The 24,367-nt window shown below is 42.0% G+C and overlaps 1 protein-coding gene and 1 long non-coding RNA gene across 2 annotated transcripts in view; one reads left to right on the top strand and one right to left on the bottom strand.

Annotated features, from left to right (window-relative positions):
• LOC121079334 overlaps window positions 1-22,257 on the top strand; it is a 43,482-nt gene extending 21,225 nt beyond the window's left edge. The window contains exons 3-4 of the long non-coding RNA XR_005824983.1: window positions 15,540-15,944; window positions 16,914-22,257. This is a non-coding gene — a long non-coding RNA (uncharacterized LOC121079334). The remainder of the gene's footprint in view (window positions 1-15,539; window positions 15,945-16,913) is intronic.
• On the bottom strand, window positions 15,268-17,419 carry KCNG1 (potassium voltage-gated channel modifier subfamily G member 1). The gene is given in 4 exon segments (XM_040576447.1): window positions 15,268-16,172; window positions 16,666-16,838; window positions 16,841-17,221; window positions 17,224-17,419. Coding segments are annotated over 4 exon segments (1,521 nt in total). The 3' UTR covers window positions 15,268-15,401.
• Window positions 22,258-24,367: the final 2,110 nt, after the last annotated feature.

The following is a 24,367-nucleotide window of genomic DNA, read 5'->3' on the forward strand; positions in this document are numbered from 1 at the left end:
TTCAGCAGCACTGTGTATTTAGGAAAGAGAAGTGCTCACTGCGAGTAACGGTCAGGGTAGAACTACTACCAAAGTGACAGAGAAACCAGACTAAAATCTGTTGTCAAATTTTCTTTAGAGCCAAAGGCAGACCTAAGATTCTGTGGTATTTCTACAGGGTGCTCTTAAGCTTTGGTGACTCCTCACTAGCATAGGTAGGAAAGCCAAAGCCGAAGGGTTTTTCAAGATGTGCTTGAATGTGACCACCAAGTGTAGTTTATGTGTAGTTCCTGTGTAATCGACCACTTCATTCCTTTCATACCATGATCTTTACAGGCCTAGTTTCTCTGGATTTTGGTAATTTTGATAATAGTGCCCACAGTCTTAAGAAATTGAGTACGTGATGTATTTGAGTAAAATCAGTTTTGTGTAATTGGAATATTAAATACCATGAAGGTTAGTCTGTGACTAGGGAGTTTCAGGTGTATTTGAGGTATTTATATACCTGTCAAGAACTTCAAAAGCCAGCCATCCTCATCTGTGGGCTGGCAACAAGTGTTTGCTTCAGCTTGTACAGCAAAAGTGAAGTTATGCCATAGTAATTATCTTAGTAATAAAGATGTGGGTTTCCTTAAATTTCTAAGGAGGAAAACAGCACTCGTCATGACTAATCTTTGCATTATACAAGAGCGAAAAAAAATACTACTGATAATTTAGTTATACCTTCTTTTATTTTAAAGTGGCTTACTACAATTTGGCACAGGAATTGAACAGGAAACAACTTCCTGTTGGATATTTAGGATAATGAAAAGTGGTTGCAGCGTTTGTTCAGAATTGCTGCCTTTGAATCCCCATGTAGGTCTGTGGGAGAGCTTTATGGTTCAGGCACAGACTTAAGTATCTAAACTTGTTTTGTCCTGGGACATGGTTGTTATTTCAAAGCAGAGTAAATCAAGCTGGTCTAGCTTTCAGGGATGTCTAAAAAGTATTTCGTACAAAGCATTGATGTGTCTTGATAAGCTAAAAGCCTTATTTTGGTGGCAGGAGCCTCTCGTCTCAAAACTCCAACAAATTCAGTACTGATCTAAAACTGAAGTGTATAAATAAAAATAAAACTAATAATATTGTTAGACAAATCTTTAAGGGACTATGTCCAAAACAAGTTCTCAGAGTTCATGTACTGGAATTTTAGGTGTGTGAACACCTAGCATATTCTTACACTATTTGCAAGCATAATTTTGAGTTAAAATTTAACTGTTCAAAACAAACTATGCACTTGGTGCTTGTAATACTGCAAGCACAAGTTTATCTTTTTCTCTTTTTCAATATGAAAGTCCTAAGCTGTCGTTTGTAAAAACTATATCAAAAAATTTTTAAGGGTGTTTGCTAGGTGGCACTGCAAGTTTATAAACCGAATCATTCCCTAGTCTGTAAAGATGCAATTCAACCTTAGTAAGAGCTGAGGTGCATTTGTAGCAGTACAAAGTTATACATTTCTTTTGAAAAAGACCAATGAATTTCTTTGGAAAACAAGAACTGAACTTGCAGACCCGATGCATCAGAACAAGACCATCTGATGTGTCTGTGCCTGGAGCTCAGAAACACTCCTGTGGTAATAAAACTGGATTGTGAGCCTTAGTGTCCCACATAGTGCTGTGGGAATATATATATTTTCATGTCTGTCTTCAGTGTTTAAAAGCTAAAATAAAAAGAAAAAAGCCTACAGGTGTGTTCGGTACAAATGTACGTGAACCCACTGACAGCAAACCTACATCCTCCGCAGAAACTTCAGGTCACAAATCAACAACTGGCTGTGCCTCTTCTAGCACTCTAAAAAACGCTTTAAGAAAAGTGATGGAACAAGGGGATCAGAACAAACACATTCATTTGTTTAAAGCTTCTATAACAATAAACATCTTTTAACTCAGGATTTATGTTAACACTTTGAAAGTTTTTCTCTTTATAATCTTCAGCTTCATGTGTGGGATATCTTTTAAGCTTGCATTCCTTTAAATCTGTGATTAAACATCTGCATTATGCTAGCAGTGTGGAGTCTGCCAGACCCCTTGGTCCCTTGGTATAAATCAGATGATGTCTTGTGAGGTGGTGGCACTTGCATCAGTTTGAATAATTGTAATTTTCATTGAAATCAAGATGCTGGTTTGAAAACAGAAATGAAAAAATGGTGCATTTGGTATTTCCTACAGTAGACCATCACAATATTACAGATGATATTACTTAAATCATGTCCTGGTTAATTAGGCGAGTTGTTCATGAAACTGAGTCATTCTATCACCAGAGATTAAAGGCTTGCTTATCACTGTGTATTTTAGAAAGAGTTGAGTCATTACAGTGTCAGCGTGAACTTTATTCGTGTTGCTTAGTTTATGCATGCATCTGACTTAATAGCATGAAGCAGAATTAAAAAGAAAAAAAGAGGAGAACAGTGGGTACTGTAATGTTTTGATAAAATTGCCAGCTGGGTTCAGCCAATGTGTGTGTAGTCCAGGGCAGTGTTCTCAGCTGGTGGTCTGTAAGAGTAGCGGCTTGTAAGACATCAGAAGATGATCTTTAAAGTGACTGGGGAAAAAAAGTGCGCATGTTCCAGTATATTTGAATGAAATGCAGCAAGACCACTCTAGGGGAACAAGAATCCACTGTTAAGATTCTCCCCCCCAACAGCAACAACTAATTTCTCCAAAGGATCATTAGGCTTTTCCTTTTACTAGGCATTATTATCTGTGACTTTTTAGCAACTCTTGAAAAGATTTTTGTTCATGCGGACAAAAGTTTATAAAGAGTTAGATGTCAGATTTTTAAAAACAAAGCTTACAATTTAAAAAGATATTCACATTTTTGATGTCAGATGTTACTTTTAATCGAACCTTATAAAATTATTTTAAAATACCGAAAGATAACTAATAGCTGTCCGTGATTTACATCTTTGTAATAGCTAATCATTCCTACGTTTACTCCTGGTTCACTATTAATGTTCATGCTGACCAGTTTCACGTATAGAAAGTTTAGTCCTAATGACATTCTTACAAAGTCTGTGTTGCAAGACTGCTGAAGTTCCTGGGTGCTGTATTATTGTTTTTGCAAGATTTTCACCTGAAGCTCCTCCATTAGCATCTGCTCATGTCAGTGGAAAATCTTGGAAGAGCTGTGGATCAGAATGTAACAAGGATTTGCTTTTTCTTCTGGAATAAGAGCATGTTCAGCCCCTGCATTCCTTTCTATACGACACTGAAAGCTTTTGCCTTTTATTCCCATGTGATCACCTAATACTAATAAAAGGTGGCAGCTGTTTCATGTGGGAGAAGGCAAATGGATTGACCTACACAGGTCACATTTATCTGAGATCATCTGAGAAGTGCTCCTATCTGAGGGAGGGAACTAAAGAGGAATAACGTAATGTCATCTTTTCATTTACAACCCCTTTTTTGTATGTTTCAGAAAGAACAATTACTTTGTAAAATGCCTTACAGCTTGCAGCTGTCACATAGAGACAAAGATCTTAAATAGCATTGCTGGTTAGTAAAGCAAATATGCTGAAACAAAGCTTAAAAAGGAAATTCCTTAGCTTCACTTGTTTTTGCTGTAGGCAGTGAATTGGTTTCTTGAAAGTGCTGATAAAGAAAAGACGCTCATCTTTCGATTACTGGTCCGAAGTAATCTGCAATTTGCCTGCAGTTTTCTGAAGTCTTTTGGTGAAAAACAGGAGAGGCTTAAACAGGAACAGCGTATTCTATAGTTGAGAGTCATTGCTGGGGCAAACAGGCTAAATTTGGGGAGATTGTTTGCAGTTACTTGTTCAGCAATACGAAATTTTGCTGCCTATTGGCAGGTGATTTCGCCACAATGAATGTGCTGGGTGTTACCTGTTTTACAGGCATCAGAAGCGTGGATCCATTTTAGTGAATGCAAACTGAAGTGCGCCAGCTGCATGCTCTGGGTTGTGGTGACAAGCCCTCACAACAGTGGAGCTGTGTGTGTAACTTCACTGCTGAAACCAAAACATAACCAGCAGATCCACCTTTGCAGAGCTTGCTTATAAAGATAATTGCTATGTGAGAAGTCTCGCAAATGCTGCAAAGTGTTAGATGGAAATAAAGAGGAAGATCATCTTTCTTATGCTGGTCTGAGTTCTCCTTCTCCTGCAGAACCCTGCCTTGCTGGAAGTCACTGAACACTGAGCAGGTTATTTCAAAACTTGGACCCACGCTGAACAAAAAAGGTGGAGCCTGAAGTGGTACAAGAAGTTTGGTAAAACCAAACTGGGTTGCTTGGTTTGATTACAAGACTTCTGCCAGAAATAACTGAGTAGTTTTCAAATGGCAGGTTTGAATAAAAAGAAGTTACTTTGTTAAAGACAGTAGCTGGGACAAGAAGAAGGAGAGGCAAAAATGAAAAGTAGCAATAACTGTGGCTAGAGACTGGTGTTCTTCAGAGGAAGTACTAGTTCTTCGAATTTCTAGTGGGCGTGATAGCGTCATACATTTCATCCTACAGACTAACAGAAGAGTAAAATATTAGCGTGTTAGGGTAGCAAAGTTTAGAGCAGTTAGCAAACATCAACGTAAACCACAGAAAAACACACACACACACAGACTGGTTTGTGGTTAATACGTTCTGTAGTTTCTGTTACCACTGGTTAAACGTACCAGCCCCTCTGCTTACCTTATACCACAGCTTCAAGACCTTTGTGGGGAAAATAAATACAGCACAGGAAAAGAAGCAGTGTATGCTTAGAACCCATGGTTAGGAAGGAGATGCAAAAACTTCCTAGAGCTTTCTCCTTGAATAGCTGAGTTGTCCAAAGGAGTGATGATTTTGTGAATAATGTAAAAGACTGAGAAGAAATCCAAAGTTTCTGCTAAGTTTTGGCTGTGCACCTGAGCAAATCACTCTACCCCGGCTCCCTGTAGTGTCTGTGTGGTGTGTTTAAATCTTCCTCTAGTGATCAGATCCCAAGGGAGTATTTTGTTCTAGAACAGTTCTGAGATCTCAAATTCATAGGTTTTGTGACTTGGACAAGCCATGGGATATTGTATCTCCTCTGCTGGACACAATGACATATGTTTGCCCACTTACAGTGTAAATATGGTATAACCTTTATTATGCAGTCAGAAGCTTGAGCAATACAGCAGCAGAGCAGCAACTGTTACGTTCTGGTCTATTTAGGAAAGGAAAGTGGCTTCTGTTTGCCTATTTCTAGTCTTTTATCGTTGGATCGATTCATCTAATCTTGTCTTCAGAATATATTTCATATGGTTGATTCCGCCAACTCTAAAAGCCAACTGAAATATACTTGTGATGGTGCTGCTCTGACCTATTTTGCTCCTTTTTGTTGTGAAGTCGTTGCAATTCTTCTGTTTCATGCTGGTGGTAAAAAGTAGCGAAGAACAAAAAATAGCTTCCATCCAAAATGACACCTGCCGCGAAGTTATCAGAAAAGGAAATTGGTATAAATTTAGCCTGGTCTATTGCAACACAAGCTTCCCAGCCAGAAATATTCCTATTCTGTATCAGGCCTACTTATAACTATAGCATCTAGTGGAAGCTGCAGTCAGGCTACAGCTGCAGCCAGAATGAGGTTGGAAAGGCCTGCTGGGGCAGAGGCATCCAGGCCGCAAAGCGATGCCCGTGGATTCAGCTGCAGCCTGGCAGGTGGGACGAGGGCTGCCTTCCTCAGGGACAGCGCAATTTGAACACCACGGAATAGGCCTCTGACACCCAGAGTTCAGGCGCTCTGATTCAAGAAATGAGAACAACTTGGACTTCATCCCTCAAAGAGTGCAAAATGTCTGCTCTTTATCCTTCAGGTAAGTGCTTCTCACTGTCCCTTGTAGCTAGAGGAGAAAAAAGGGAGATGGATGTGGCTGGGGTGCTCAGACACCAGGGTGATGGGGGCAGTGGGCCTTTGGTGAGCCTGGACACGTGCGTCAGCTCTGAGTTTTGCTGACGGGAGCCTTCATCATCAGCCCCTGCAGGAAGAAACCTGCCGCCAATGTTCTTGTGGCTTCCTGGTGCCCACGGCGCGAGGCCCTCCCGTGCTCATAAGCTGCAGATTTGCTCACAAGGTGTTCGTGCTGTTGCTAGGAGACTGAATCTCGGCTCGCAAGGAAAGGTTATGTCCAAATTTAAAATGGCTCCTCTCATGTGTTTGGCTGGGAAATGAAGTTTCTGGTACAGACGGGCATTCACCTGCTCGTGAATAGCGAAAGGAAGTTCTTACGTCATGAAATAGATTTCTAACCTCACAATATAAGGGTCTGAAACTTAAAAAAGACAGACTTGTATTTACATGTATGTACACAAATGGATGTGCACGCATGGAGCACAGGCGTATTACACATACTGTGTGACAGCACCATAAGTTTTGGGTGGAATTTATAGAAATCCTTTCCAGGATATGCATATTGTCCATTTCAAACACACCTGTGAAACTTGGTTTCTATTTTATTACTGTACCTGTGGGTAGTAACAGGTGTATCGATAGTTAAAACTTTTTAAAAGCCCTTTTAGGTGTCCTTTTAATAAAACTGAATTTGTTTGTTATGTGTCTGTATTGTCCTGCCCCTCAGATGAGAGCACCAGCAGCCTCCTCAGTACTCAGAACCCCAGTGCTCGTCTTTGAATCACTCCCTCCATTGATCCAGCGAATATCTGAATATTGACACTTTGCTTTTTAAACAATAATTTATTTTTTATCCTTTGCTTTCTGCCCAAAGCTCTGAGTTATGGCCTTTTCATCTCCTGCCTTGATTAGTGTTAAGCTCCTTCTCTACTAATATATCTTTAACGCCATGTTACAGTCCATTTAAAGCACCATTATGAGATGGTTTCTTATAATTATTTCTTGAGTGCAGTTACCTTGATCAGTTCTTCAGTTTCATAGTGATAAGCTTAAATTTCATGTTCTTGTCTTGTCAGTCTTTTAAATCAGTGATCATTTTGTAGATTTTTATCATGTTTCCTTTTTTATTTCCTTTTCCTCTGTACTGTGGTTAAAAATAGTGACAGCATTGATGTACAATACTTCTAAAAAAAAAAAAAGGCCATTCTAGTACAATGTGAAAATTGCTAAGAATATTGAAGGCTTTACATTTTTGCAGAGTATAGACATTGGGGGAGACTCCTTTCTAACATCCTGGTGCTGCTGAGTGCTGTATATGCCAGAGACAGATAAACTTGAACAGAAGGGAGAAGTTTTGTGACTTTTCCTGCGGTAGTGCAAGATTGCAGAGACTCTGAAACAGCTTCCTTTTAGTCTTCCCATTATTAATTTCAGGTAACACTCACGGCTGTGATTAATACCACTGGCCTCATGGCTGGGCAGGCTTCTGCTTTAGAGCAGGGCTGTGTCTGTGCCTGATACTCTTCCAGGTGAAGACTGAAGCTTTTTGATCACGGAGACTTTCTACCTGTGAGGTTACACCTCAAGCTGCTGGGGGAACTGGTGCTTTCTGGCTGGAGATGGTGCCCTAGACTTGTCTGTGTGACATGACTGCTTTCAGTTTTCCTTTACCTACCAACATATCAATATCAGGAAGAGGCTGACAGCCTTTCTTCCACACCTGTGCTGCTATTGCAAAGGGTCTTGTTCAGGTGTTTCTCTCAACATCAACAGACTTCCACTCCCCTGGGCACCTTGTCCTCTCTTGTGGCTCTCAGTGTGATCCGCTGTTGCTGTGATGCCTGCAGGGTGCTTCCAGTGGGAAGGTGAGGCAGGCAAGGGTGAGCTGTGCTGCAAGCAATTATGTTACAGGAAAATTGTTATTTGTGGAGGTTGCATCCTACTGTTCTTTGTGTCCTCCTTTTTATCTTTACCTGTGCTTTCTCTCTGCAGCGAACTCTGGGGGTACAGAAGTAGAGGATGTGACAAAGCTACTTAAGCAATAAATAGTTCTACTGATACAAGTTCAGAGCCAAAATCATGTGCAGAAACTCTGTGCAGAGGTGTAGATTAGTCCGTTTGCAACTGAAGAACAGTGCGCTGAACATGTGTGCCTCCATGCTGCTAAACGAACCGTCTGTCACAGAGGGGTAACATGGTACCGTTGTATCTGACGTGTGAGAACCTCCAGCACTGTCCCTGCCTTAAGCCTTCTGGTGTGCTTTTTGGGAATCTATTTTTTTTTTAAACCCTAGACAACAGGGAAGCAAATAGTCCCTGTTTGGCTCCTGTTTAGTTTAGAACCTGAATCCTGCAAATAACCTCATTCAAATTTAAAGCATGTTAAAGTTAAGATTAGACTCAAGTTCTCGCTGTAGTCAGGGAGAGAAATGAATCTCTCCTTTGCAGTGAGAGATCCCGCTTGCTACAGGTGTCCCTGTTTGCTTGCAGATCTAACAGCCTGCTCTGGCGAATGAGAGTCCACATGTGCAGAAGGCAAGCTAAGGAAGGAATTGCATATTTGCCTCTATATTTTACAAGCAATTTCTTATTTTTTTTATACATCTTTTTAACGATGACTGGTGCGAACTGATGCTTTTAGGACAGGGTTCCTGCGACTTAGAAGTGAACTGCCGGGAGCGGCCCGTAGATGGCAATGTAAGATCCTTGAATTGGGCACATTCTGCGGTCTGCACTGATGAAAACCCGTTATCTTAACCAAACGCTGACGCACAGGTAGGATTTATACTGTTTATCATTAACTTGACTCTTCTGCAGAATTCGCCAATGTGGTCTAGCAGAATTGACCATTCCATCCTTTGTTGCTGCATTTTGATGCTAAAACTTTTATAGTTAGATATACAGTTGTATTCAAAGACAGTAAATAATGATAAATTTTGGTTTACGGGGAAAACTTCGACTTTGCACATCATATGCAAAAATTAAATATGCATCATGGTCTTGTGCAAGTGCTTGAAGTACTTTAGCTGTGGGCCAGAGTTACTGTTGTCAGTAGGAAGAGCAAGGAGTCAGTGGGAAAAAATCCACAGATCTATGCAAGTCCACCAAGAAGAATATTTTATTAATGAATTTTAGGGTATACAGAAGCCTGTACGTTGGGATGCCAACTATTGTTGCTGGTGCTGCTTTTCTGATCCCATCAAATCATGTTTGTTTTCATCCTGTGATAGCCGTATTGAATTTGTGCTCTCTGCTTTCACCTAACTAAAAGATAACTTCACCCAATTATTGTGCCACATGATACTCTGCAGTCTTAATTTCCCCACTCAGGTTGTCCCCTGAAGCATTTCTCTCAATAACTAAAGACACCTGCAATTCCACAGTGTTGGATCTGATTTGCTTGATTTCCCAAGATGTGCTTCTATTTTGAGTGATACTGAGTCGTCTTTTCCTTGCTTGGCCTGAGAACTGCTACTGATATAAAAGCTCTTGATGATATTATTCAGTTTCTTCATGACATGAGGTGTTTCACTAATGCAAATGAGCAGCATTACTTCAATGTATTGTTCAGTAATTGTGTGTCAACAACTTTACCTCTCTATATAATTACGTATAGGAGCTCATGCTAGCCCACACAACTTTGTTCTGGTGGTAGGCACCCGTTTAAATTACAGTGTTATACTGAGCAGAAAGATAAACATTACTATACTCACTGACCACTTACCTCGAATGATTGAGAGCTGTAAAATTATCTGTCTGGTTTTGGAAACAAGCAGCCTTGGGTTTTTAATTCTAATCTCCAGATGAGGGCTGGAAACTGCTTGTATTCCAGGTCAGTCTAATTATTGTAGTTAAAGCCCTGTTTTCTGGACCCACAATGAATGTAGGGAAAAAAATATGAATAATTAAGTATGGCTACAAAACTGCAGTCATTAAATAGGATACCTGATTAAGGAGAAGCTGAAACCTCGTCTTGGCAGCATTACATGGTTTATGTGCCCTAGCTGACTTCAGTGTTGCACGAGGCTGTTCAACTTGTCACAAGGGCTACAGGGATAATGAATGAATATTTAATAAAGTGTAGCAAATATTCTCTAATTACCCTAATTGGCCTACTGTGTTTCCAGTTATGGCAGAACTTTATTTCTGTTCAAGTGACGTTTGCTTCTGGATTAGTTTCCCACAGGCAAGAGAAAGTAAACCCTGTTGGACAGGGCAGAAATGTCCCCTGATGCTACGATCGTGCAGTTTCTTCAACCTGCTTTGGCAGGGTAATAGCACTCCTGATACCTTAGGTGAATTCTAGGGATTATTTCAGAAGACACGAGATGCTGGAAATGACAAAGAAAAACAACAAGCAAAAGGGAGGAAGTTCTGATTTTATTGTTAATAATTAATAGGGCCAAACTCGGAACATTTCAGTTTGGCAGTGCAGTGCAGGCAATATTCTTCTTGACTTTATTTGTGTATACGAATTTATCTTAATTTGTGGGTGTGTGGCTTTACGTAGTCCCTATACAGTGACTGACTGATGCCAGACAAGGAATACTGTCCTAAAGGACTTACACTCTAAAGTTACAAGACGAGACAGAACATGCACAAAGCTTAAGTTGCTGTGGTGAGGTGGAAGTTTTGGATCTAAACCAGTCTTATTTGCTTTCCCGTCCTTTTTATGTGGTCATTACTAGGTTAGGAACACTGAGATCATTACCAGTGCTGAAATGGGATTATGAATGCCACACAGGAAGTGGTAAATGAGTGGGTAATCTAGTGTTAAGCATTTTCTATGTTAGCAATAGAACTTCTGAAGGTATTTTTGTTGCTGGGGGTGCCACATTCATCCACTGTCGTGAACTCTAGTTCAGGCCTTCAGTTCTGTCTAGTTTCTGTAGATTGCACTCCTCGGTGTTCTCTAGATGGCCTATGGGATACCACAGTGCCACCATTTCAGAAGACATTGTACTTTAGGCATGTTTTTTCTGTATTATTGGTACCCATATCATCTTCTGGGTAAATAGATACTAAATTCCTGGTTAAATCTCACACAAGGGAGTCAACAGAACTATTAACCTGGAAAGAAACGAGGCCATGAACCATTGTAGCACTGACTGATGCACGAGCAGAGACTGATTGTCCCAGTCTTCAAAGTCACATTTGTCACTTTTACTTCTAATTCTGCTTAAACAGAGTCAATTAAATCTGTAGCTTAGAAGCATCCACTCCAGTTTTCAGCCTGTTACAAACCTGAGAGAGGGATGTGAACATTTGGCTTTGTTAAAGAAGTAATGTTCTTTTCCTCTTGTTTTAATTTACTGGTCTTGTTCTTAACTAAGCTGAAAGAAAACCAAATCAGTAATTGGGAGGAACAGAACTATTTCAGTCAGGCACGAGCTGCCACGAACCATATTGCCACTGCCATTGTTTCACACTGATCTCGGCCAAAGACCAAGCGTGACCTCTCTGGCCCAGGATTCTGGGTGCTGCTTCCTATTTCTTGGTCCCCACAGGAGCGAAATGAGACACAGAAAAGACAAATAATGCAGAGTTAGTGCTGGAAGATATCGGTGGGTCTGTGCAATTCAAGATTAAGGCTCCAATTCGTCTGACCTAACGTTGGCCTTTTAATGTGACACCTGAACTAGGGATCTGGTTCATTCTAGGCACCCTCTGTTTAAAAAATAAAGAATGGGGAAGACTACACGTCTGCCAGTGGTGAGTCAGATCTTCCAGCAAACAGGCTGTTGCTTCAGGTGCTTGGTAAGTGCCTAACGTGAATTTTGACTCTGAGCCTCAGTCCATAGCCTGGAGGGGGAAGACTGAGGCGGAAAGCTTTTGTTCAGAGAGACTCCTGTGAAACTTTGGTTTAGTAACACCACAGAGCTATAGCAGTAGGAACGAGAACCTGCTACAGCAAAACGTCTTTGCTTTTGCATCAGCCCTGAATACCCAGTTAATTCTACCCACACAAGTCATGAATGTAGAGAGCATGCCAGCTTTCCTTCCCAGACGTGTATCTGATGATGTGCAAATTCATGATTCAGTTCTGCATAATTGTTGGTATTGCTTAATTGGACTTGCTAAAGCCTCTGACTGTTCTGTAACACTACTAAAGCCTCTGACTATGGAAATCTGAAGTACTGAATTAACAGTGGGAAAAACAAAGGAGCAATGATTCTATCCCATTTATTACTGTTTTTTGAGGACATGCAGAATGAAGAAGGCACAGATTTTGGAGCAAATAATTTAATACAACACCTTTACCTGGAAGTTCTGGTTTTATTAGGATTTTTCTTGTCCTCAATCTCCACACATCCTTCCAGTTCTTTTCCTGAAACCTGTTAGTTTCTGTGATTAAATGGTTAAAAGTGTTTTTGAGGTTATGTCCCAATTAACAGGTCAGTAACTGATTGTGACTCTTGGGACGAACGTGCAAGAAAGTTTTCCCTATTCAAACTGCTGAACTAGTACCTAGATTTTTCTATACTGAGAATTTTATTTCTTAATAAATGCATTTTTTTTCACAGCCAGCATGCTTCAGCTAGTGATACTTACAGCCCCAACTCTCCCTCAACTGTTGCTCATTTCTCATGAGGATCCCAGGTTGTCATGCCTGCCTGTAGCATGTCTGAGTTTCTCTATACCTTAAGAAGGACATGGAAGTGGAAAGGAGAACCTAACACTTATTATCAAAACCAATACAGCTGCTGCTGTTTGAATTCATATTGTACATATTTCTGCAGTATACACAGGTTAATATAAATAGCAATGCAAGCCTACCTCTATTGGAGACATGCACCACTCTTTATCGTGCAATTTCAACAATTCTTTTGACTTCAGACAAGCACAAAGTGTTTTAGTGGGACTTCTTGTTGACTGCAACATGCTGTTAAAGGCAAAAAAGGAGTTGATAGCTGACTTGGGTAGCTGTCACTGTCACTAGAAACAGCCAGCTTTTGAATCAATGCATAATTTTCATGAATTTGACTAAAATTTCAGATAATGTGCTGTAAGGAGGCACTAATCGTGTTAAACGTTCATCCTTCACAGTAGAAGCTGGAACGCAGCATGTGGGTTTCATACTAATCTTGTGCTCTTAAGACGTATAGCTGGTTTTATTTAGCATAAGGACTACAGTATGCATTACCTTGTGTAAAACATAAGCAAGTTTGTTACAGTGATTCACAGTGAAACATGTTGGTATGCTTACAAGAGATGTGTTGCCAAGCTCAAAATTACATAGGGGTGCATCCTGGGAGGCTAATTTGTTCCTGGCTCAGGCAGAACTCCCAACAGGCAAGATGCTTTCACAGGTTTGCTCAACCAACACCCAAATTCAGGGTGATTTATTTATTTTTATATTTTTTGGACAAGGACTTCAGAATCAAGCTATAATTCTGGCATAAAAATAAGGTGATACATGAAATTAATGAGTATTAACTCAATGTAAAGGCACTGAGAAAATGGACAGATCTTCAGCATTTATTAGCTAGGGAAAAAAAAAAGGAAGTAAGCTTAGGTTTTATTTGGTAAATCTTGATTTCTCTTTATATTCACTTACAGCTTCTTATTTCTGGCTCAGCCTGTCAACACATTCTTAGATAAGCAACTGTTGCTCACAGGACTAATCTAATTACCGGCTCTTTTTATGACTGCTGACACAAAGGTAGAAGGATGTATAGCACTTGTGTTGAAGCCAATTCTACAGATGATCAAACATTTTGAAATTAAGAGTATTTTGGATGGAAAATGTGTCCCTTTTTTTTTTTTGTCACAGTGTTCCTGTTTTTTGTCCAACTCTAATTAAAGCCGAAGAACAAGAGTGAAAAGCTGGTTGCATTCCTAGCTCTGGCACGTAATTAATTGCCAAGAGTTTAGACTGGGTATTTTAGCGCTGCAGTAAAGCTCCGTAGGCACGTTTACCTATGATAGGCTGAAGAGTCTTAGATCCTTAATTATTTGTAGAGTGCATTTTTGCAAGTTTTGTAATTATTTCTTAAAAATAAGCATACCAAAACACCTTCAAATCGTGTTTTAAAGACATTTGAACAGAAAACCAGTGTAACATGGACTTGACCAAATAGCACAGGCTGAGGAACTTCCAAATCTCTCCCTAGCTGTTAACAGGTAATTAGGAAAAAAAAAAAGTGGAATTCATACATTTATCTTTTCTTTACCTCTGAGCACACATGAAGTCAAGCAATTGGATTTCACTCACTTTTTTAAAGTTCTGGAGTTTGTCTCCTGAGTTGTTATGTGAACCCGCCTCGTTCCCTCTAAAATAAATGGGAGGTCTGTCATTAATCTCCAGAGAAAGAGGTGCCAAAGCCGAGCGCCTCGCTGACCTGTGTACTCCCACTGGCTTCAGCAGGGGAACCTGGACCAAGACGTGTGTGGATGAATAATACACAGTTGTGCTTTAGGACCTAATTGCCTTTTCATAGCCTATTTAAAATTTTCTCTGGTACTGTGATGTCTGTAATAATGGTAAAGTTATAGTTAATTAAGTCTCAGGTCCCTCGTGATTGAGGACAGTAAAGTATAAAGCTGTCAGTACCCCCCACTCCATGACTCAAATGATATTTTCTTTTTTTCATCATTGGCAACTTCCCACGACCATATATTTTCTGCTCCTTTTAAAGAACCAAATGCAGAATGTGAATGGGTAGCTGCAATATTGATTTGCCAAGTAATGGTAGGGTGTCCCCTGGAAACAGGCCTCTTTTAATTCTGTTTCGTATCTGAGGTAAAGTAAAAACATGGAAACAGATGGTAGGGAACGACTGGCATCTTATCATGCATATTTCATTTGATTTGCAGCTATTCTCCTCTTGATAATGCTAAATGCTACAAAACTCAAAAGACTTTGTTCCTTGGAATCCTGCATTCGGTGACATAGGATCAACGTTGTAACTTCATTTAAATTTTGAAGCTGTTGAGCTCTAAGTATTTACATCTTTAGCGAGGTTATGATACAAACAGTTTTATTCTCTTTTTTTTTCCTGTTACGTTTATGGCTGACTTACACAGAATATACAGTTGGTGTTGTGAACGACAAATCTTAATGTTTTTAAGAGCACAATGGGACAAACAGCTGTGGTTATTTCCATCACGCTCTGAGGCATTTTACTGGGAGAGAATTTAGCCATTAATTTTCTTGTATTTACATTATTTATACACAAGAAGACCAAGAAAAATGGCAGCCTGCTTAATGATTATATACATTGTGATTTGTTTGCAAAAAATGTGTATTACAAATGACAAAACAGCCTGTCAAGTACAGAATTATATGTTGTTCCTATTTTTGTCAGAGAACTTTCAATCCCTAAAATCCCACCGTATGATTTCAGTGAAAGATCTGTCCCAAACATTATACTGGGAAGGTCAGGGGGGAGAAACAACATAATAATAGCCTTCTTAAACCACATCAGTTCCTGGTTAATAGCCCCTTTTCTTCCTTTTAATATGAGGGTTACCTTTGTAAAATGCTTCCAAAGCAAATTAAAAGATGAAATCTGATACAACAAAACATTACTTGACATGAGGAAAAACAGCAACTTAAATTTCATTCATTGTCCCTAGTCTCAGAAGAGAGACTGGGGAATAAAATATCACTCCCTTGTGATGCACTGCTTATCTGGGACTTTGTTTTTAGTAAGAACTGTGCTCTCCTGTACATTATTCTTTCCTGTTCTTGCTTTAGCTCAATGTAGGACCGTGAAAACGTGTGGAAGATGGAAGTGACTGGAAATGCCATGAGGAGGATGCCACTCAGGATGCTGCTCAGTGCCACCACTTGGCCGGGAATGCTCCTGGGAACCATATCTCCGTAGCCTACCGTGGTCATGGTGATGACAGCCCACCAGTAGCACGCGGGGATGCTGGTAAACTCCTGCGAGTCCGCCATCTCGTTCTCGATGACATACAGGAGCGGTGCAAACAGTGCAATGGCCACACAGAGGAAGAGCAGCAGGAGACCAAACTCCCGGGTGCACCTGCGAGCAGTCAGCCCCAGCGTCTGCAGCCCTAGGGAGTGTCTGGCCAGCCGCATGACATAAAGAATCCTCAAGGCACGGAGTATACGGAGGACCAGACCTACTTTGTCCAGGTAGATGCTCCCAGAGCTGGGCTTTTTGTAGCCCACTGAAGTGGTATCTACTAGCAAAGTGATGTAATATGGCAGAATGGCTATGATGTCTATCAGGGTTAGAGGTCTTCTCAAAAATGCAAACTTGCTCTTTGCCTGGATGAATCTTAGCAGGAACTCCAGTGAAAACCATGCCACACAGACAGACTCCACAATGAAAATATTGTAGCACATCTGGGAACACTCACCCTGGAGGAAAGAGGAGGAGTTTGTAATCGGCACTTGGATAATAACTATTTTAGTTGGTACGGTGACAGAAAGAGTTTTGTGGGCTTTTTAAAACCCCAAATATTAAAGGAATTGAAGCTGTTGCTATGGGGAAACACATTGACAAATTGGATCAAGTTAAATGCAAAACTTAGAAAAGAACTACTTATTGCACAAAGACGTTGCTTGGTAATTTCAGGCATTCTAAATACCGAATGCAAGATTAACAAAGTGTTATACAATACAAGTGTACTGAAGAATGCCCACTAACAAAATTTTCTTTGGACATAGAACTTGATATGGTTGATTCTTACAAGTAATTGAACACAGTCATGTAAGATTTCCAATCTTCTTTGTGCTATTTTTTCCCTCTAAAGGCAGCCGCAAAATCCCCATTCAAATCAATACCGTCAGACCTTATATTTTTCTGCTCTTCTCATCATATACTGTTTTCCATCCCGAAAAGTTAACTTACCTTTTCCTCCTCCTCCCTTAGGTCAGGCATGGTGCTGATGGATAAATTCACTGCTGTAATGGTTACAAATAAAACAGACAAACAAGCAAACACTTTCCCAGGGAGGCCAGACTGGGGTCTTTCCACCATGTCTTGTAACTTTCTCATGCACAAGCCAATTTTGTCTCCTCTAATGTTTCACCTGTTTCATTTTCTATGAGGTCATCCTCCCGTTCATTTATTTCGGTAAACTCCTCCATTTTTTGCAGATACCTCCTTTTACAACACCAGTCCAAGTTGTCTTCCTCAATTCCCCAGTAGAGCAGCTCCTCTTGGAAAGACAACGCACACATCTCCCGCAGGAGCCGAAGTTTTCCAACCCGCAAAAAGGTCAGGATTGTCCTGAATGCTCCTGGGTTGCGGTCGAAAAAGAATTCATTACATGTCACATCGTAATCATCACAGATGTTTAGAATGTCATCAAAATTGTTGCAGAATTTTAGTTGTCCCAAACGTGTCAATGGGAATTCATCAAGCGTGGTCCATGGGAGCAAATACTTAATGCCCCCTACGTTATAATAATATGATGCTTCCGATCATCAGGGTGAAACCCTTTCAGGAGATCCTCTTCAGGGTGAATTAGCTTGGCTCTTTGGTAAAAGACTCCCTTAAGGGTTTCTGTTTCTGGAAAGAATGTGTGGTTGAAGGAAGTATCTGAAGCACAGCTCAGGGCACTATAGTCATAATCAGAATTTTCTCCAGGTAGAAGAGTCATCTTGGAAGATAACTTCACATCACATCACTTCGCTACTTCTGCAAGTGTCTTCTGGAACGAAAAACAGATATACGGGTTTAGTGAGTGAGGCGTTGTTTTCGAGTTTGGAACAAATGTAGTGACTGAGGCTCAGAAACGTTTATGGTTGATAAAATAATTGGAAAGAAATCAGCAGTGGCTGAGTATGGTCAGAAAAGCTTTCTGGTGAGGCTCTTTTTGCCCAGTCAGGTAGAACTGACTCTATTTACTGACACTGGTGAACTTTTGTCTCAAATGCTGAGGTTTCAGTTCCCAGTGGGTACAGAGGGAAACCAGGAATAATTCCTGCATGTGGCAGGATATTCCAGCTTCAGAAAGGAAGTGTCAAACTTATGATAGTATCACGTAGGAACACAGAATTCAAGTGTATTTTTTAGAAAAGGAAATTATGTCTTTTTTATTTAACAATTACATGTTAAAATCTTTATTATTTTAGTTCCCATTAAGTATATAGAAAAATCAGAAGTCAATTATGCTGTAATTAACTAAATACTTCTGAAAAACAGTTAGCATCAGACTAATTTCTAAAAGGCCATATGGAAACAGCTTTGGAAAAAACACTTCTATTGACAATCACATAAAGTCTTTGTATAGAGTTTACACATTTAATGACATGGCAACTCCCCTTTTACAGTCTCATTCATGAAAGATTGTTAAGAAATACTTGGTTTCTACACAAAAATTGGAATATTATTTCAATTACAATTGGCAACCTATACACAGCAATAGGTCTTTGTTCTAACATTGAATAGTAGCTGAGAACCAAGGTGAATACCTTCAGCTGTGATTCTAAGAAACCAAAAAATTCTTAAGATGACTTTGAAAATCAGATTAAAATTCTGCTCACACAAAACTAGTATGAAGTTGGTGGAATGCACGGACCACAAAGTTCAAATCAGTATGAAAAACAGGTACTGGAAATGTTAAAAGGTTTTGCCTCCCTAATTCACTGCAATTTAAAAGTCAGTCTGAAAGTCTGCTCTTGCTCGGGAGAATTGTACAGTACTGCTTCTAGGTCTTCCATCCCCACAGTCAGCTACAGCTTAATGCACAATGTTTAATCGTTAAGCACAGAACTCTTATTTTCAGAAGCTGGGGTTTGTAAACCACATCAGTAACATTACATAACTGTTATAGAAGAAAAACAAACAAACATGAATACACTACAGCTGCACTTCAGTTTAAGAGCAACAGGCTTTCTTTGCTGCATGGGGGCTTAAAATAATATTTTCAATAAAACTGTCTCAGTCCTGCTCCCAAACTTCCCAAAATTACTCTAAATGAAGCAGTACCTTACATACTCTTACAAACAGCTGAGCTTTGGATGGAGTGATAGTTTTTGATTTTTTAATGTGTATACTCTTTAGTACAAAAAGAAATCATTCATTTACTTACCTTTAGGGCCTGTGGTAGGACTGTGGAAAAAGAAAGCCTACGGGAATATACAAGAATGGACAAGGCATGATTCAGACCTTTCATGAGCTGTGGTACCATTTTCTGGCCCTTTTGGCAGAGGTAAGCTTTGGCATCTTGCTCCTATCCCAAAGTGGGATCTCTATTGCTATTGCTAGTGATTTGAGAGCGGCTGTTTGGAGGGTTAACCCATTCTCTGCTAAAATCTTAACTATGTTCAGCTTTCAGTACCTTATCACTACATACTTTCTTGTATTGCTGAGTGGCTCTGTCTTTCCTCCAGAATTATGACTCTTGGGAATCCCCATGGCAGGCAATGGGCAATTCTAAAACTTCCAAAGGAGTTTTAGAAAAGGAGGATGTAATAAACTCAAGTAAACTTCTAGTTGATTTCAGTTTATGTCTTGTCTCAAGAAAGACTAAGTGAAGGCGTACTGATCTGCAAGTCCTGTTTTCTGAAAGAACATTAACACAAAATGTAATCATACTAAAGAGTCTCTGTCTAGAGAACTCCAGCCAACACTGGGATTATCAGCGGAGCATCACGACAAACAGTGGCACTCTGCCACTGCCCACTGCTAAAGCTGCAGGGCTCAGATAAATGAATGGATCTGAGGAGAATGACAGCTGGCTCACATAGTGCTAGCTAGAGCACGTTGAACAGTGCAAGTAAGGAGCAGTTGAGCTTGTAATTACCCTGACTTACAGTCCTATCCCATGAAGCACTCCTAGTGACCTAAGAGCTGGTCTTCTATTAAAGCATGCCCATCTGCAGAAATACTGCCACTGTGAGCTCAAGCTGTAGGTGGGAAAACGGGGCTACCTGAGGTATGGTTACGTAGGACCCTTCTCCTTAAGAGTAACTGTTTTTTTTTTAGAAACAAGTTTTTTCCCGTCTGCCTCAACTATGTCTAAGGCTGGGCTTGCCTAAAGAGAATAAAGATTATGATTAATGGAAGACTGTGGAAAAATTGGGAGCTAAGTTAACCGCTTTCCCTTCTGTAATACCAGATGATGTTGGTTAGCAACAATTTATCCTCTGAATCTCAGCCAGGAAAAATGAGGCAGCTCATCTCTGTGACTGGTTTGATCTCCCACCACATCCATTGTTGACACAATGGAAAGAAATGGGGAGAGGGAAATGTAAATGTTCGTGTGTGTCAGACACACGCTGTAACCCTGAGGCATCAGCTGTGAAACAACAGAGCAAAGAAAAAATAATTTTTCTTCACTTCCAGCTTCTCGACCTGTGCGAGACAATAAATTGGACAAATTAATCCCTGTGTAACACACAGTGACTGCAGTTATAAAAGGTGGTTCCTTCTATTTCCATAACCAGAAGTGGCAAGCCCACAGATTCCATGTAGGCAGCTTTGGTATTTCATGCTGTACATGTGTTATTACGTGATTTTTTACCTCCGATACACAAAGCTTCATATCTAAGAGGGAAGAATAGGAGAAAATAAGGGACAATAGAAAAGATGGTCTGAATTGAAGGAAAAGAGAAAGGTGAAAAATAAAGCCATGCGCTTCTTTGCATGTTTCTTCATTGGAAGGCACCTCTACAGAATGATGATCAGCACTACTTTAAGAAGGGAGCTATCTGAAGAATAGAAAGGGTTTTTTTGTTAGTGAGCTTGCAAAAAGAGCAACCTACTTTACTCGTGCATTGCAGACTGATGACATTGGGGATAGGTGTAAGAAATGCATTGAGGAGTGCGTTACTGGAATATAAAGTCAGAAAAACACATTAGCCTACAGCAACCATTTTCACAACACTTAAACAAGATGAACTTCAAGGATGTACTATAACAGTAAAATCCTCCTTCAGATAAAACTGCTCTGGTTAAGTAGGGCCCAGTGATAAAATCCCTACACATCTGAGATAGCATTCTGCCCTTTGAATGCTTGGGAGTTTGTGGAGTCCAGTTCTTACCAGCACCCTCGCTCATCATGTGTGCTTGTTTTTGATAAATCACTTCTCTCTGAGCTTCTTTACTTTTGTTTGTAAGCTTACCAGGGCAAGAACTGACTCTTACCACATTATACAGTCCTGGTTGTAGTTCTGGCTTCTAGAAACCATGGTAATACAGAATAACTGTCCCATAGCAAGAGCTCTTGGTGACTCTAAATGGTGTGTTGTGCATATGAATCAAGATGTAACATCTTTTCAAAAATCTCTCTTGCACAAGATGATATTCTGATCCATTATGTCTGGTGAAGAAATTGAATTAGAAATCTGTACTGCCCTTACTTTCAGCACAAATTCAGGAAGGGTGCCAGACTCCTAGACAATGGGGAAAGAATTATTAAAGATGCCCTTCTGAGGTAAAGAAATAAAAATCCAAAGTAACATGCTAAAATTCCACTTCAAGTTCTGTTCTCCCCCCCTCCAGCATCCTCTGCAGTATTTTGAATTCTGCAGTGCATCTCTGATGTAATCAGAGCTCCTGCAAGGAGTCCTGATACTGCTCTGTGATGCAGACAATTCAAAGTTGTGCCTAGGTGATAACAAGCATGCAAGGAAGATGCGTAACTCCCCCCTAGACTCTTCTGTCAATTCCAGTGCCTGGAACTGATCTCTGCTGCCTTTTACCATTTGGAAATTTAGCAAAAAAAAGTTTCAGTGCAGGGTGAATGTGAATACAGTGACTTGTCTGAAAGGATTCTGTAAGAAACGGTCTTGCAGGTTAGTGATCCTCCATGCTTTACAGTTTCCTTAGTTAAAATAGGCAGTGTTAAATGCAGCTCTCTTCTGACACTTGATTTCCATCCTGTATTGCCACTGTCAGAGTCCCCCCTGCAATACTTCAAGCTATACTCATACGGTTCTCTAGGTAGTAACAACAAATCTCAAACTTTAGCTCTGCTTGCAAAGTGAACCTCCAGCCAAATCGAAGTAAAACTTACAGAGGTCAATGTATAGCATAAACCAAAATCATCCTGAAAAACACAGAATCTCAAAAAAAAAATCACATCTGCATACTGCTCTCCTGGATCTGGTCAGTGTTACGCTTTAGGGCATCTTTTGACATCCTACAAACTGAATGATGACAAACATGTTACCCGGTGTTTTGCTTTATACAGCTGAGCCTTATTCTGCCGACAACATTCAGAAGTGAAATAACTTTGCTAGATAACTTATATCCCCAGGAGAATGTTTTGAAATACATTATAGCTAATAACTACGGTAGTTTGCTTACACTGAAATATATTTTTAAGCAATTTTAGCAAGTCACATTGAAAACAGTCTTTTAAACATCTTGCTATAAAGTAAAGGATTTGTCATGTATTTGCATATATCCGTATTTTGCCACTGAAATGAAGGTAGTCATTGAGCAGATATTTTACGAATGCTTTCTCTGCCCCCCCAAATCTTTTCCAACGGAAAAAAAAAAAATCTGCCAGAAATACAATGTTTATCAAGACCAGTTAACTTTACCTATTAGCTGCCACGACCGCAAGTCACTAAATAGCTCGGTAGCAAAGACATCTCAAGTATTTCAAAAATAACTCTGCAAGAGACCTTCAGATTAGCCCAAGACGAGGAGATTTCAGCCGGCAGCCTCCGTACCGAGCAGTGCAGGCACCGGGCTCGGCGAGAGCGAGCGGGAGCCGCGGAGGGGCTCTCGGAGCACCGCCAACCCAGCCTGGAGGACGAGGCAGCTCCTCCAGCCGGCAGGAAGGCGGGGAGCAGCCGGGAAGGTCCCTGCCGGTAGCCGAGCGCCTCCCGCTGCGGGGAGCGGAGGCAGCCCGCTCCCTCTCCCAGCCCTGCCGCAGGAGCCGACCTGTTGCTGCAACCCCTGCGCGGGCCCGCAAGACCCCCGGGGGGAGCCCCGGGCAGCCCCCCCCGTGCCGTGCCGTGCCGTGCCGGGCTCTGCCTCCCGGTGCCCCCAGCCCCTGCGGAAAAGTTCCCCGCAAACTTGCCTGCCGCCGGTGCCGGGCGGCGGGGGGCGGCCCCGCGGCATGGGGCGGCCGCAGCCCCGGGTCCCGCTCCCCAGGTCCCTGCTCCCCGGGCCGGAGCCGGAGCCGGAGCCGGCGAGGGCCCCGGTGCCGAGCGCTCCGCATGGCGCGGCGGGCGGGAGGCGGCCGGCGGCTCCCCCGCGCAAAAGCCGCGCAAAAGGCGCGCAGAGCCCGCCCCGCGGGGGCGCGCCCGAGCTGGCGGCGGGGCCGGGGCAGGAGGGGCTCGCCGGCACCTCCCGCCAACGGAGCCGCTTCTCCGCGGGGCGAGGGGCTCGCCGGGGAAGGGGGCAGCCCGCCGGGGTCGCGCTTGGCACCGGGGGGCGGCGGCAGGGCCGCGCCGGGCTCGCTGTGCGGGTGGAGGACGGACGGACGGATGGACAGACGGGCGGACGGGTGCTGCCCCGCTGTCACCCCCGGTGGGGTGCTGGAAGCAGGGTGCTGCCCACCGGTGGCACCCCTTAATAAACTCGTGGTGCTCTTCCCACTCGGCGCTGGCTCTGTGGGTGTCCCCGAGGAAGTGTGCAAGGCGCGCGCACACACACACACACACACACACGCCCCCCCCCCCTCCACAGGGATGGCTCCAGGAAAGCCGAAATCCTGCTCCATCCCCTCGGCACCGCCGCGAGGTCCAGGGGTTACCACATCGCACCCCTCGCACAGGTCAGAGGAGCGCTCCCTGTGCCCGCTCTGCAAGGGAATTTGCGGGACAGCCGGGTGGGAGCTACTCAGAGCGGGGTCCGTCTCCGATTTTAAGCGGGGAATTAAATCTGGGTGGCGGGGTTAAGGAGCCGGCAGCATCTTCAGCTCTGCCACGGGCTCGTTCGTGGGCAAACCACTCCCACCCCACGTGTGCTGGCTCCCGGTGGGCGCAGAGCTGCTGCGCTCCTGCTCCTCGGCTGGCCTTACCTGCTCGGGCAGGGCTCCTGGAGGAGGGCAATTCCTGCGGGTGGACTCCGGCACCTCGGGGCGGGACGGGGAGAGGCACCTCGAGCTGCGTGGGACAGGGGCTGTCTCCTGTTCTGAGCATTATGCACTGGCACCAAGAGCAGAAGGGGGGGTCTCATTTCAAGTGAGGTCCTTTGTTGCTATGGTAATACAAACTGAAAACCTATACTATAGTAATTTTAGGAAAATCTCTCTTTTTTTTTTTTCTAAATTAAATTGGACTGTGCTTCAGAATTGTGTGGGCATACTGAAATAGTCATGCTTGTATTCTTCAACCAGAGTTGTTAAACAGCACTTCTAGAGGGTTGTCATCAGCTGTGGCTGAGAGCAACTTGCTGCTTTTTTCCTGATATCGCATACAATTTTTATTTGATTTTGAAAAGTTTTCTTAGGATGGCTCTCAGCCTTTAACACTAGAAGGGAGGTAACTGGTTTTACTGACCACAGTGAGATGTATGAAGAGTTTTGCCCTTTGTGTATTCTATAACAATCCTGTTAATGAAAACCTGTATTTTAAAAGCCTTTATTGATGATTGGTTTCAAAAAGGAAGGACACACAAATAGGATCTCCCAGGGATTTTCTGG

Source organism: Cygnus olor, chromosome 16 (assembly GCF_009769625.2).
Source record: "Cygnus olor isolate bCygOlo1 chromosome 16, bCygOlo1.pri.v2, whole genome shotgun sequence".
Taxonomy (NCBI): Eukaryota; Metazoa; Chordata; class Aves; order Anseriformes; family Anatidae; genus Cygnus; species Cygnus olor.